This window comes from Ursus arctos, unplaced genomic scaffold (assembly GCF_023065955.2).
Source record: "Ursus arctos isolate Adak ecotype North America unplaced genomic scaffold, UrsArc2.0 scaffold_37, whole genome shotgun sequence".
NCBI classification, from domain to species: domain Eukaryota; kingdom Metazoa; phylum Chordata; class Mammalia; order Carnivora; family Ursidae; genus Ursus; species Ursus arctos.
The window spans coordinates 5643571-5658514 of NW_026623053.1; the positions used below are offsets into that span (position 1 = coordinate 5643571).

The window sequence follows — 14944 nt, forward strand, 5'->3', positions numbered from 1 at the left end:
TTCTGATCTACAGTGTAAGTCCAACAAAGTCTCCCCCTGTCATCTGTCCCCTGCAGCATTCGGTCTCTTGTTTGTAACACTCAATTACTTTGCACTTGGTGACATGTTGCTTGTAATCTTCTCAAGGCATTTTATGTGTGCATTTGTCTCCCTGGCTAGACGGTGACCTCCTCAAGGGCAGGGACTCTCCTGCAGCATCTTTCCTTTGCTTCTCTTAATGTGCTTTTTAAGGTGTTTTGGCTATTGCTAATTCAAATTAGCGGGGGAATAAAAAGGCACTAGTAAGAACCAAAAGTTTTCATTATTATCTCTTGGATTCCCTGGCTTTCCCACTAAAACCTTCCCTGATTATCTATCGTAACGAAGGGCTGATCTAATTTACAGTTTACCTGTGCTGTGGGAGTCCCTGGGATGAGGATGGGGGCTGGGGTCAGGGGGTGGGGAGGGGAAATAAGCTATTAGTCTTCTAAAGTGGGAAAGTCATTTTCCAGCTGCATGACCTTGGGTAAGTGCCGTTACCACTGCTTCTATTTCTTCATTTGGTAAAATGAAGTCACTGGGTTCTCTCTCAAGTCACACCCCGCTTGGCTCGAACTCTGTAGCGTAGGAGCCAAACCTGCACCTTTCAGCAGACGTTCCTTCCCCTAAGCCATGTCTGCCTTCACATGGGGCAGTGCTATCCTTTCTAAGCCTAGGTGGACAGAATCCACCTCTGCCGACTCTCCGAACACCAGCTGGACTGCTCTAATCCATCCGTCCCAGTGCCAGTTTGCTCCCCAGGGCCAAGTGTGGCTATCCCGAGGGCTCTACACCCATAACTGGCACCGCAGAGGCCGTCTTGGGTCTTCCTTTGCTGTGAGGGAGAATGGAGAGCTCCTTCTTGTGGAGGCCGCTAACATTAGGGCTCTGAATGACCCCAGGCCCGCTCTGGGGTCTGGATCCTTCTAAACGACAAAATGCTTTTGCTCACTGGTTTTTCCACTCCTTTTGTCTCAGTTCTGTCAGTCTCCTTTCTCTCTCGTTATCCCTTCTTTGTAGGTACAATCTCAGGGACCTCCTCCGGCTGGCTTTACGTGCCTGAAAATAGCTTTCTCTACTTTCTTGACTGAGGACAGTCTCCAGCCTGATTACAAATGGAATCTTACCATTTCCCTGGCCTAGAGAGCTCCAGGTGGTGAAGGGGGAAAGGTCTCTAAGGAGTGAGGCAGAGAGAGAACCACCGCCAGTCTTATTCTTCACAAGCCACGTTCCAGCCTGTGGTGAACGGGGCTGACCAGAGCAATGGCCGAAGTCGGCTGTGAAAGCCTGCTCCCTGCACTGTGACTCTCACCCACAGACGTCTACACAATGGATCTGTAATTCTTCCATTTCCTCCTTTCTCCATCTCGGGCCTAGTGGCTGTTGATGGAAAGCAGGTGGTTAGTTGGCCAGACAAGGTCTACTGATTGCTGTATCCTTTGCAGCACCCCAGGCATCTATCGGCTGTAGATATAAAACAGGACGACTGAGGAGAAGCAGTCTCCCAGCGAACAGGAAGAAGGCAAACTCTTGCAAGGCAGGGTACACTTGGGAGCCTGCCAGTGATGACGTGGGGTGGCGGGGGCTGCTCCTCTGCCACGGCCTGCCTTCCCTGGGCCTGTCCTCATCAGATGCTAGCACTTGTTTTTCCTCGGGAAGGAGGGAGAGAGTAGCCCCATTGGCAAGAATAGTCTTGGGAAGCCCTGGGGCCAGCACAGATGAGCGTAGACCCAGAAAGGAACCAGCTGGTCAGCAACAGATGGGAGGCTGAAATAGGGAGCTAGAAACGAAGGGGGGGGGATGCCTGGGTGGCACAGCGGTGAAGCGTCTGCCTTCGGCTCAGGGCGTGATCCCGGCGTTGTGGGATCGAGCCCCACATCAGGCTCCTCCACTGTGAGCCTGCTTCTTCCTCTCCCACTCCCCCTGCTTGTGTTCCCTCTCTCGCTGGTTGTCTCTCTCTCTGTCAAATAAATAAATAAAATCTTAAAAAAAAAAAAGAAAGAAATGAAGGGTCGGAGTGGACAAGACCCCCAAGAGTCAAAGAAAGGATGGATGTAAAGTTATACATGCTTGCCTGGATTTCCCAGGCCTGAAGCGGCCTGGTGAGAAAATTGCCCAGAGTCTTTGTATTCACTTATTTAATAATAATAATTCAGAAAAAGCAACCCCAGCTATAGATCAAGCCACCTAGATTCAGAACATTTATCCCTCCAAAAAGTGCATCCCCTCCAGCAGTCAGTGGTATGAATGTGGGCTCTTCCTCTCAACCATACCCTCACGCACAGGCCTCTCCTCTGAGACCCCAGCTTGGCTGACATGGCCACCTTAGAGTAACCCCGAAATGCGGGATTTCTGTTCTCAGGAGTCACCATTTCCAGTATGAAGCTCTAAGTGACAGAGAATGAAGACTAAGGATCAAAGATTATCAGATTAATTTGCCTCAAACCAAGTCACCTAGAGACAATTAGTCTCAAATAAATATTTATCAAATCTGCAGCACTTTCAAAAGGAGTTAGCAGAGTCACCCTTTGACTTTTTATTGCTCTTGTCTATGTAGCCTTTAATTAGTCAACGGAATATGCCGCATGGTTGTTCATTTGTTTAGAATATATTGGCATTTTTAACACCAGGAATGTAGAAGTTAGGCCAAAGCATCAAAATCGTATGAGCTCCATTATGTTTTCCAAGGCATTGAATTTGTCAAGGAATATTAGATTAAGAAACACAAAAAATGATACACAGAATGTCTGTACCAATTATAGCTGCTAGAAACTTTAAACTTTTTCGAAAAGTGTCTGAAAAGTAGATAATATAGGGAAAGATGTCCATAAAAGTAGGAAGCCATTTCATCATTTACAAAGTGCTCCAAATTTGATAAACTTACGTGGTTGAAAGTAACTCAGAAGTACTATTGGATGAAGAGATATAAATCCTTAAAACACCTGAAACATAACAACAATAGAACACCCAATGGCTATAAAAACACACCAAAGGGAACTGAACTTTGGGCAAACTGGTCATTAAGTGAGGTAAACTTCGGCAGCTCTTCCACCCATGGGTCTTGTCCCTGCGCTTTCAATAAAACCATCTTTTCTGAGCTGAAAAAAAACCACAAAAAACCAGTGAAGTAAACTTTAAGTGTATAAGTCTCCCATGAATTGGCTTTAAGGGACCGATTTTAGCCAAACGGACCAGAACCAGGTCAAAGTGGGTCGCCCCTCTGGCTTCCCAGTACCTCAGATCTTGGGAGTTGCAGGGGCTGGAATCCTGGATCCCTCTGCGGGGTGGGAGGTCTGGAGTGGTGAGCTATGTGAGGGGACGGGGGTGACAGTGACCTGAGAAGAAGGGAGTGAAAGAGTGAGTGTGTGTCTGTGACTGTGGCTCTCTGTGTATACAGTGGCTGGAGGGCTCCGTGCGCCTGCACCTGGGTGCGTGGCCTGGCCTGAGGCTTCCTGCACGGCTGGCCTGGCCCCTCCACCCCCAAAGACCCACTCGTCACGTCCCCGAGCTGAGAACAACCCAGGACAGGCATCCACCTAGGCTTCCCAGGTCCAGGGGAGTCCCTGAGAGACAGGCAACACAGGCAGCGGATCCACCCGAGCTGCCCCTCTTCCCAGCACAGGGCTGAGCAGCTCTCCTGGTCCTTAGAGAGAAGGTGGCCAAGAAACAACTCATTAATAAGGTCCAGTTTCTACCTCTTCATCCAGATACAGAGATAAGATACTGTGGTAAGAACCCGCTGACCCCGTATCTGACCTACGTGGGGGGTGCAAAAGAGTGAGGAGTGTTCACGATGTCCTCTTCCTATAATCCAAAGCCAGAACACTGCTTGACTTATGCTGGAGATACAGACGTGAGTCAGACCTTTAGAAAGTACTGGAACCTGCCCGTGCACGCCTGAGGATAGGCCACAGCACAGGCTGCGCACGTGGAAAGAAAGCCAGTCACCCCACCGTGGCAAATGGAAGGCTCCTTGTCCACAGTCCATTTGGAATGTCATATCTTTGGGTCTCTGGCCCTTGGGGCCCTCCCCAGAGGACTCTTCTGCCTGGCCTGGGAGTGCGTTCCTTGCCTCGGCTGGCCTCAGCGGGGCCCTCTGGCCAGAGGAATTTGTCAGGGGTGGCGAAGGCAGCAGCGGTGACCGCAGTTCAGATGTAGTTGGCAGGGGGCTGTCGGGCACTGAGCCGCTGCATGTGACAGCCGTGGCAGAGCAAGTGCCCATCCAGAGGGAAGCAGCAGCAGCCTTCCTCATCACTCAGCTGCATCCGGCAGTCCTAGGGAAGAGAGACACCCAGTTCACCCCAGCCCGGGGAACCTCGGCCATGCTGGGAGTCTGCCCTGCCTCCTAACGACTGGAAGAAAGGGGGGGTGAGGTCGGAAGGGATGGACTCCCCGAGGAGAAGCCCGAGAAAATACCTCAGCGGGACAGCAGGTGTCGCTGCCACAGCAGGAATAACGAGACAGCCGCCCATTTGCAGTGGTTACCAGGAGTCCCCAGTTTAGTCCTGTCCTCCCCCCACCCCCACCACCATCGGGGAACCAGATGCAGAAAGGACTCAACACCCAGGACCAGAGAGAGTGGCTGGAGGACGGGAGGATGGGAGAGATACTGTAGACAGGTCGGAGCACCTTCCCGGTTCCCAGGCCTTAGACCTCTCCTACAGACTCGGGCAGTCCAGGGACATGCCTCCTCCCCCAGCCCTGGTCCCCTTCTCCAGATTCTCCTCCAGGAGCCCTGGCTCCGAACACTCACCTCACAGTGGTAGCACTCAAAGTGATAATCTCGGTCCATCGATATCACCCTCACAATGTCCTCACAGCCCTGAAATGATGGAGACCCCCACGGGATGAGCGTAGCATGACAACCCCAATTCTGCCCTCCCTGCTACGGGCCCCTTCCCACCCCAATGCGAAGATCATACGAAGGCCTCCAGAGAGAACTCTCTGCAATGATCCACAGCCTTGGAATGGCCTTTGCAAATCCTACTAGAACTTTGCCCTTCCCCTTCCTTGATGCTTCCTCTAGTAGGGCACGTCCTCTCAGTCTTCCCTCTGTCTAGCAGCTCTAGCCTTACCTACCCTCCGAGCTGTGGCGAGGGAAAAGGGGCAGGCAGCCTAAGGAAAGTAAGCTAAGCTGGGGACAAGGAGATCCAGTAGGCTCTGGTTCCTCACTGGCTTTTGCATTCTCTCCGTAGGCCACCGTGTAGCGCACACAGCGTAAATCATTGCTGACATCTTCCTACAAGCCCTGAGGATTCTTCCCACCTTTTTCTAGCCCCTACATCTGGGATCTGGTGACCCTGACCTCAAAGAACGTCTCCTCCTCTGGACTGGGAGAGACGGGATGAAGCCTGGGCCCAGTGAGGCTGTCAGACATGTCCAGGCCCGGATGTTAGGGTCAGGGTGGTGACCCTGAGAGCAGAGTCACACGGGAATCTTTGCAGAGTACATTCCTCAGCACCACCGCCTCCCACGGGAAGCCAGGCCGTAACGTCCCCATCCCCTTCCCTGGGGCAGCAGCACTGGCTGCCCCGCAGGAGAACCCAGACATACTGACCTCTGAGGGGAGGATGGGCTGGCCGCAGGCTGCACACTTAGGAGCATAATTTCTGAAAAAGAGAGGGCAGAGATGGTTGAGGTTGGGGAAGCCCCGAGGCCAGTCCACACCGCACCCCAGGGGGGAGACTCACTTGTGGTAGTCAGTGACACAGTACACCTGGTTGGAGAAGTCCACTGTGAAGGGGATGCCATCTAGACACTTGTTGCAAACGATGCAGCGGAAGCAGCCTGGGTGATAGGACTTCCCCATGGCCTGCAGGATCTGGCTCACGGGGTGGGAGGAGAATCAGTCTCCCTCCAGTCTCGCTTCTCCAGCTACCCAGTTACCTGCGGTGCTCCCCACTGCCCCCCAACCTCATCTAACTCCCTGCTCTCCTCCCAGAACAATGCTATGTAATCGGAGGGGCCCAGAAACCTTGAAAATGGTCTTAGAGAGCATCCAGGCCAATGGTCCGACCCCGGGCTGCATATCAGGATCCCTCGGGGAGCTTGTAAAACCCATCAATGCCTGGGCCTCACCCCAGAAGTTTTCACCACAGTCTCTGATGATGACCCAGGCACTGGTTAGTTTCTTGACTTCTTCCTAGGTGACCTGCTAGGGTTGAGGGCCACTGATCTAATCCTAGTCCTCCTTCTTATGGAAAAACAACAACCACCAGCCTGAGTTCTAAGTGATCCCAGCCAGTAGCAGAAAGGGGATTAAGACCCAGGACCCCACACTCCTAGCTTGGCTGTGCCTGCAGAATTAGGCAGGGACCAGACCACAGAGGCTTGGGGATGGCAGGATTAGGGGTCCAGACTTGACGCCACCGGCAGAGGGAAGCCACTGTGAACGCTTGCTCTGGGGAAGAATGAGATGAAAGCGCCTCATGTGGTGATAGGGTTCCTCCCTCCGCCTCTTCTCAGTACCCACTTAGGCCCTGGAGCTACCCCTCAGGCCCCCAGCCTCACACAGAGGCTCAGCTGAAGGCACTTTACCTTCTCCAAAATCAAGTGACCACAGACACAGCATTTCTCAGCTGCCTCCTGAAACCCTGAAAACTAGGGAGAAAGAAAAGACCAAGGGAGGATATTACAAGTAGAGAACGACCTGATGGGCGGAACCCCAATGGGCTACCAAGAAGGGGGTCCCAGTGTGGGAGCCAACTCCAGGCCAGGGGCCCCCCTCACTCACCAGATAATCTTCCTCACAGTACACAGAGCCGTTGACGCTGTAGAAAGCCTTGCAGCGCAAAGTTCGCCCTAGAAGCAGCAGACAAGGGACTGGAGCCATCCCAGGGTCCACGTACACGGAGTCCCCACCCCAGGGTCACTGCTCTCCAATGTCGCAGGATGTATGTAAATCTGGACTATAGTACCCATGCTCCTCACTGCTGTGTGTCCTCCCTCTCTACACAAAATCCCATCTGATGCAATTCCAGTTTACTTTGGTCTCACTCCTGCCCACTTCTGCTCTCCTCTGCTCGCTGCTCCTCCAGTTCCTGCCTCAACAGTTTTCTAGGATCCTGTCCTCCCTCGGTGAGTGCCTTCCTCTCCAGTGCATGGGAAGCCACCAGGGAGAGCAAAGCCAACCGCAGGCTGGGGTACAAGGTAAAGGAGCTCTGAACAAGGTGCTGAACAATGCCCACGGAGGTGGTCGCATTGTTGCAGCCCTTGCCCTCTGGGACCTTTCAACCTCTTTGCCTGTGCACGGCCATCCTGCTCTCCTCGCCCTGTCTGTCTTCCTCCAGGGACAGGCTCAGTAGAGGTCAGGAAATACTGGCATTACTGTTGGGAACAAAGTGCTTTGCTTGGGAGCAAAGTCAGTTCCCTCTCCCGCTGCACTAGACTACTTCCTCAAGATGAGAGGAACCCAGAGAATCCAGGATCTTCTGTGAGCAGACAAGGCATGTGACCAACACTTAGGAAATGCTCCAGGGTGTCTAAATTGTGAGGGAGAGGGGAGGAGTGACAGCCAGGGTGGAGAACGGGCAAGCTTGCCGCCTCCTCTGCCCTCTCCGGTTCGAAATCTCTTCCACCTCTGCCCAGTGGTTTGGAAAAGCTGACTTAGAAACTCATGAGACACAACGTGGGTACAGAGAGGGAAAGAGGCACACCCAGAAGAAGCCCTATACACAGGACAGACAGATGGATGAACCTAAGAGAACCGGGCTGAGGTGGGGGGTGGAGGGGCTGGATGGGGGCGGTGGTGGTGGCTGGAGTAGGGGGAGAGAAAAGCTGAGTGCTGGAGTCAGACAGGCAGAGATAGGAGATTAAAGGTTTAGCAAAGGAATCAAGAGTGGGCAAGCAGTGGGGAGGGGTAATGAGGGAGGTGAGGGAAGGGCTGGGGAGTTAAGGCCGCTGGGAGCACCCCCCCCACCCAGGCGGGCCTCCTGAGCTAACAGTGGCGGGCATTCCTGGAGCGTGATGTCATCAGCTTGGCATGGCCCTGTGGCCTGCACTCCAGCGAGGTGGCTGAACTCTGACCAGCCAAGAGAAAACCCCTCTCTCCGCCCCCCATGGCTCCCCATTCCCCAGCCCACCCCCACCCTTCCCACATTCCAGTCTTTCACTGTCGCCCCAGGCAACTCAGACTGTCCAGGACCAAACCCCACCAAGGAGAGGCCGAGGAGGCCGGGCTGGAGTCCAGGCTGGGCAAGCAAGGAGGCAGAAGAAAGAGGGAGGAACAGAGGGGAGGAAAAAGGCTGAATGTAGAAAGGGAGGGCTGACTCCAGAAAGCAGACCCAACATGGCGGCTGGAGAGCCAGGTACAGCACAGAGGAGGGAAGGTGGGGCAGCAGTGGGCATCCAGATACACGGCGGGGGGACCTGAAGAGGCACAAGCTCGGCCTTCCCTAGGCACTTGTGAGTGTGTGCGCGTGTGGGGCGTGCTTGAGGCCTCAGGCCGCCCCGTGCACAAGGCCCAAGGGCCGCACTCACCACAGGAGCAGCAGACAAAGCACTGGGTGTGGTAGAGGCTGTCCAGGGCCTGGCAGGCGTTGCTCTGCCCGTAGATGCCTTTGTTGCACTTCATACAGGTGCCTGAGGGGAGGGAAGAGCTTGTCAGCGTCACATCCGACACCCCCAGCTCAAAACCAGGGATTCGGGAGCTTTCCTGACTGCTCTTTCCAGATTGTTCCGGAGCACCCCGAGTCCCAGCCTTCCTTTGATGACAAGAAATGGGATGCAGCGAAATCTTGGCTGAGCAGACCCATTCTTGTTTGCTGATTAATCAACAGATATTTTCTGAGCATCTATTTTGTGCCCAGCAAAAACAGGGTGCCCGATACTGTGGAAAATTGGAGAGAGTCAAAGATATAGTCCTTGACCTTCAAATGTGCAGATAATTGTCCGGGAGAAAAGACTAACAAGGCAAGGGTATGACCCCTGTTGCACTGTGTGGGACAAAGAGTCACAGATGCCAGTCCATAATGGCCCAGCAGCGGACTCCAAGAGAAAGCAGGCCAGGCCCAGAAAGCCATCCTGGGACCTCAGTTTCCCCATCCGTAAAATGAGCTGCTATGTAGCTACAGAACGACTTCTTACTGCTCCACACCGCCAGGCTTCCAAGGATGGAAAGAAGGAGATGGCTCAGCAGAGGGCCCTGTGCAGAGGGGACCATGTGAGCATGACTCCTATGGGGAGGTGGCTGCTAAGAATGTAGGGTGTGTTCCAGGGACTGGAGGTTGCACAGGAAGGTGGGGGAAGGGTGACAGAATCCCTAATGTCTCCCTGAAATCTATCATGGGAAGGATAGAGCTGAACTGCTATTCTCTGACCCCCCCCCCCCCAAAATACATACACCTGGCTCTGACACCCGCCTTTCCTGGGTGTGTTCGTCCCTCCCTCCACTCCCCAATTCCAGGCCCATGAGTGAGGGCTAGGGCCTGTCTTTGGGGAGCAGATCCCAACGGGCCCGCCTCACCCCGCCCCACCTCTCCCCCTCGGCACACTGCCATACTCCTTGCCTGTTGGGGCCCATCCCAGTCTTTGCCCAGGGGCTTGGGAGCCCGTGCAGCAGCTGCAGCAACTGATGGGCCCAGGCCTGTCCTGCTCCCACCCTCTGGCAGCTGGGCAAAGCTGTAGCCAAGGAAGAGGGCCCCTAACTAGGGGCCAGAGTAGGAGGGTACAGTCAGGCTGGGAATTCTGTCAGCGGACGCAACCCGACTCTCAGGAAGAAGCAGCCTCTAGCTCTGGGGTCAAAGTGCCCATAAGAGTGAACCAAGATCACCATGCCAGGGGGGCCCATCAGAGCCACTTCTTTGGGAAGCCATGGACATTATGGGAAGACAGGCGCAAACTGCTCAGGCATGTTCACCTCGCCGCCTCTAACCCAGCATATCCACACCTAGGTTCTTCCTGCCGTTTTATTGCACTCGGTTGAAGCTCCTTTCTTCCTTTTCACTCTGATGGCTTGGCCAAAGAGACTTCTTTCACTCAACTGCCCCTTCTCATGGGCCCCAAAAGGAAAATGCTAAAAGGATCCTGTCACTTAGTCTCCCTTGACCAAAGCATCATCTACTCTAGGCTTTCCTCCCTTAGGATGGGAGGACTGGGGTTGAACCGGGCAGGGAGGGCCCTGTCGGCCTGCAGCCCTGCTACCTCTCAACTTCGGCCTCAATGTGCCCTTCCTGTCCACATTTCTAGCCACAGAGGTCCAGAGCAGGAACATGGATGGTGGGAAAGGTGAGGAGAGGCCCACGGGCCTTCCATTTCTTTCTTCCTACCGTGTTAGCGTTTCTTTATGTAACGAAGTGGTGGCTGTGGGTCTTAGCTAAAAAGATCCTTCAAGATCCCGATATCCCCCGGTAGCTGAGGCATATAATCAATCAATACTCCTTAAAGGTAATCGCGTGCGGGAGAGAGCGAGCGACCAGGTTTCCTTAACAGAGGCAGAAAATAACGTGCTATTTCTAGCCTGAATTCTGAGCAGGTTGTGGCCCAAACTGAAGGCCAGGTTATTTCTGGCAGTTACACAGGGTCGTTAACCTGCTAGGGATGCTGGTGTCCAGGTGGTTATGGCTTCTGCCCTGACTTCCGGAAGACGGGGAAAATAGAAGCGGACACCACCTGGTCTCCTCTTAAATGCCCACGCACGCAGCAAGCCAGCAGGACTGGGACGAGCCAGCAGCAGGGTCCCTGCTTTCGGTCCCAGAGCGCTTCACCCTCCCTCCCAGGCTCCATCTCCCCGACCGCGGCCACGGCTCCGCGCGTGTTAGCAGGCAGCAGCCCCCGCCCCCTCTCCCCGCCACCGCACCCCACCCTCCGCCCTGCGCCGCGCGGCCGGCCCCGCCCGCGGGCACCTGGAGCGCCCGGGCAGGAGCCGGCACGCACGCGGCCCGCCCGCCCCGCCCCCCACCCGCGCATTCCCCGAATTCCTGCGGGCGGAGCTTGGGCCCGGGTGGGGGCGCGGCGCGCAGAAGCCTGCAGGGGCACCGCCGCCAAGGGGGGAGCAGGATGGGGGGATGCTCTCACTCCCTACTTGGTCCCCTCCCTACCAGGCCTCCTACCGCGAAAAACGGAGGCTCTAAAGCTTCAACTGGGACTCACGAGATAATCAGGGGGTTGAGTGTAGCAGGAATAAGGAACCCCTGGTCCATTTGAGACCTAGTGGGAAGGCAAAATTCCTCCTGCCTCCTTTCTAGCTCCGCGTCTCCGCCCCCGACTTCCCGGCGCCGGCAATTTGGGCCGTCGGGGCAGTGGGGAACGAATGAGGTGACGGGTCCCGTCCCTAACCACTTCTCTCACTCACCGAAGTAGTCCTCTCTGGCCTCCGGCTCCCGCATCCGGGCCCGGGCGGCCTCTGGAACGAACGGACCCGGCGGCTCCTCGAGACCCGACGGCTCAATCCCCGAGGGTTCTCCGCGGGCGCCGGCTTCTCGCCCACCCGTGCCCACCGTCAGGCGCAGCAACGCTGTTAGCTCATCCTGGTATCGGGCGCCCGCAGCGCAGTCCCCATAGCCGGTCACTGAGTGTCGTCCGGGTTGCGCCCCGCGTCTCTCCAAGGGCCCTGCCGCACCCACTCCGGCTCCGGCTAGAGCTCCGGGGCTGCCCAGGGCCGGGGGATATGAGTGGCGGCTTTCCTGGCAGCCGAACCCCGCGGGCCGATGAGCGCACAGTCGGTCCAGCGCAGCGTGGAGCTCCGGGTAGGCGGACGGCACCCCTCCAGGGGAATAGCCCGCTGGAGCCCCAGCCAGGGGTGGGCCAAACAGGCAAGGCCCGGCGGGCAGGGGGCTGCCGTGGCGCTGGTCGTAGCCCATGCTGATGCCGCTGGTACGATTGCTGCAGGGTCGGCTACCTCCGGCTCCGCCTGCCCCCGCCCCGTCCAGCAGCAGGCTGCCCCGGGGACTAGACGGCTTGCTGGCGTCACTGGCTGAGCTACTGGCGAAACTGGAGCGGGGGCTTAGAGCTGGGGCCGTGGTCTCCAGCCGAAAGTCGGGGGGCAATGACTGAGGTAGAGGCAAGGCCCGGGCGGGAGGCGGCCCCCCGGGAAAGGAGCCTTCGTAGCGCTGCGCCTCAAAGGAGCCGCGCGGGTTCCGCTCAGCGTCCAAGGGGCCCTGCTCCCGGGCTGGCTCCAACGGCTCATCCCCAGGTCCCCCAGTAGCTCCACGGGGCCCTGATTTCCTAGGACCCCCCAACCCACTCAGGCGCCCCTTGCCCGGCCCGGGGGTCCCATCAGACCCAGACCGGCTAGATTCACCCTTTCTGCGGCCGAACTTGGCGCTGCCGGAGTCCGAGAGCCTTAACTTCTCCAGCAGGCGACTGGCTTTCTCCCCTAACCGCTCCATGCCCTCGGGCCTGGGGCCTCCAGCCCCCTCCCCGCCCGGCACCCTGCAGCGTCTCGGCAGCCGCTTCTCTTTCCCAGCGGCCGGACTCCGGTTCCCCGGGGGTACGGGGTAGGCACAGGGGTTTAGCGGGCGGCCCGGATGCCCGGCGCCGGGAATCCCGCAGCATCCCCCAGCGAGAGGGGCTGCTTCCCCCCGCGCTTCAGGGGTTAAGCGGGGCCAGAAGAGCCTACGGCCGCGGCTGTCCCGTCCGCAGGTCTGTCTGTTCACGCGTCCACTCGCCCGGCCGCCCCACTCTCCCCAGCCCCCGCCCCCCTCGCTCTCACACTCAGCACAGTCCGAACTTCTCTCCCAAACTTTTGTCTGCCTGGCCGGATCTACTTTCCGGGAGAGGCGGAGCGCTGTGTGTGAGAGGAACGGGGTGTCTGCGCAGGGATCTCTGGTACGTCGGCGGGGGAGGGTGGTGCCGGTGCTAACTGTCCTGGAGGTGGAGACCAGCCGACTGGAGGCGAGAGCCGGCCGAGGGGCAGTTTGGGCAGCTGCTACTACATCTCTCAGGAATTGGGACCGGGAAAAGTGGGGGAGGGGGAGAGGAACTCTTTGTCTGCAGTTGGAATGCGCGGAGGGGCACGGTGGAATGTCGCGGTTCGGCACGGGGCGACGCGAGGCATGTTCTGCGCAAACATCGTGACTTTGTTCCTACTGTGGGGACTGTGGGAGAGATGAAGAGAGACTGGCACAGAAGTAGTGAGACAGGGAAAGATCCATAAAGAGAGGGACAGGGAGAAAGAAAGGTAGATAGATACATAAAGAGGTTCAGAGACGCTTATGTGAAGAGCCCAGAAGGGCGAGGAAGCCCGCGTAGAGCGGTGGTGGAAGACAGGTAGCGAAAGAAAGGGGGAGCCGGAGAAAAGGGATGGGATCGTGGGTGGTGCGGAGACGGAAGGATGAGCGGACTAAGAAAAAGGCAAATTTGTGCAAGTCCAGACAGAATGAGCCCAACAGATAATCTTGCAATAAAAGGACACCACTCTGTGAACCCAAAGCTCTGCGACGGTAGGGAGGGAAGGAGCTTTGGTGTCTATGCAAGAGAAGTGAGGAAGAGGGTTGGGACTCCTCTCTACCGTCCGGTTGGACAGATAGAGGAATAGAAGACACCCCCTGGTGTTGGGAAAAGAGATTTTTAACAACTATTTCAGGCGACTATGGGGATAGAAGGCCTGGTTTTGAGGCTAGCGAACACCTCCCCCTTGGCGGGCCTGCAGGAGATTGGTGATAAAGAGTCAAGTATTAAAGAGGAAGAAAAGAAATGTCATTTAGACGAGCTAGCAGGTGAAAATGATCAGGGTGGAAAAGGGAAAGAAGAGACTTCTAGTGTTGGCCATATTGGAAGGATCAAGAATAAGGAAAGGAAGAAAGGGTGGCTGAAGCTGAACGTGCCTAATTGGATACCAGCGCGACTGATTTTGCCCTGACTAGCACGTCAGGGGCAAGGGGTGGAGGAGGTAGAATGGGGAAGGAAAAATGATTCCTTTGTATTTAGATAGTAAATGAGAATGAAAATTATATGCAAACAAATCATGCATATTATTTTCATTTCAACATTTTGAACACCTTTCATAATCTTAGTGTAGCCTTAGGGAATGGGGAAGCAAAAGAGGTTAATATCTTTGGGGAAATTAATTTGGCACAAACTATTTGGCTTCTTTGTCCTAGCTGCATTGTCTCCCTGACCTCATCTCTCTGGAGAATCAGCCTCTCTGTTTCCCTGTCAGGCCTACAGCTTTTCTCTGATCCAGAGGAGAGTTCACTCTCAGACTAGAATCAGGGAGCACTGAAAGCATTAGTAACAGAGGGGGGCTATCAGATTGCCTCCAGAACCTGCTGGGAGCGACATCTTCAGAATGAACCAGAAAGCTCTCCCTCCTTTCCTGTCTCCAGATGGGCAAGGAGAACCTGGATTCTTCCAACTACTTAAAACCAAAATATCCACAGAGCCTCTTATATTTGGAAGCTTTCCCACTTCGGAGTGAGGATGGGAGAGTGAACCTTACGGGAAGTTGAGAAGCCTTGAAAGAAGGCGCATGAGGGAGTTGGTAGTGGCAGCAATGGGCACAGCTGGGATATATATTTTCAGGGGATAACAAGAACCAGAGACAAGTGAAGGGGCAGAGGGATGCACTGAAGGCGTGCTCGGTGGTGCTCACGACCTCGGGGTAACCGCTCCATAGTCTCAACTGGAGCCAGGAACTCCACAGGCCCTGTTCTCCCTCCTCAAGACTTAAATTACGAACTATGTACACAGATGGCTCCCAAATCCTTATCTCTAGCCCAGACATTTTTTCTTTTTTAAAGTAAGCTCTACGCCCAACGTGGGGCTTGAACTCATGACCCTGAGATCAAGAGTCGCATACTCCCCTGACTGAGCCAGCCAGGCGCCCCTTAGCCCAGACTTTCTTAGACTTAAAAACTCAGCTGACTACTAGCATCTCCACTTGGTTATCTCAGAGGCGTACCACACTCTCAACTGACTTCACCTTCCCTGCCTCCCGAAACTGGCTCCTCTAGCATCCCGAGTAAACGGCGCCATTAAGCCCTCAGCT

General features: G+C 55.6%; 1 protein-coding gene across 1 annotated transcript; it reads right to left on the bottom strand.

Moving 5' to 3' along the window:
- Positions 1-2141: 2141 nt before the first annotated feature.
- Positions 2142-12763, bottom strand: AJUBA (ajuba LIM protein). The gene is made up of 8 exons (XM_026486538.4): positions 11309-12763; positions 8497-8598; positions 6752-6819; positions 6556-6618; positions 5709-5839; positions 5576-5627; positions 4772-4840; positions 2142-4292 (listed from the first exon to the last, which is right to left on the bottom strand). Exons 1-8 carry the CDS (start codon positions 12342-12344, stop codon positions 4167-4169), a joined length of 1647 nt encoding a protein of 548 aa, XP_026342323.1. The 5' UTR covers positions 12345-12763; the 3' UTR covers positions 2142-4166.
- Positions 12764-14944: the final 2181 nt, after the last annotated feature.

Excerpts from the sequence above, each read along its gene's own strand:
- AJUBA (XM_026486538.4), bottom strand. The coding sequence starts at position 12,344 with ATGGAGCGGTTAGGGGAGAAAGCCAGTCGCCTGCTGGAGAAGTTAAGG. Across the intron at positions 6,619-6,751 it reads ACTGTGAGGAAGATTATCTG|TTTTCAGGGTTTCAGGAGGC; the intron begins GTGAGTGAGGGG and ends CTTTCTCCCTAG. Across the intron at positions 5,628-5,708 it reads TGTGTCACTGACTACCACAA|AAATTATGCTCCTAAGTGTG; the intron begins GTGAGTCTCCCC and ends TCTCTTTTTCAG.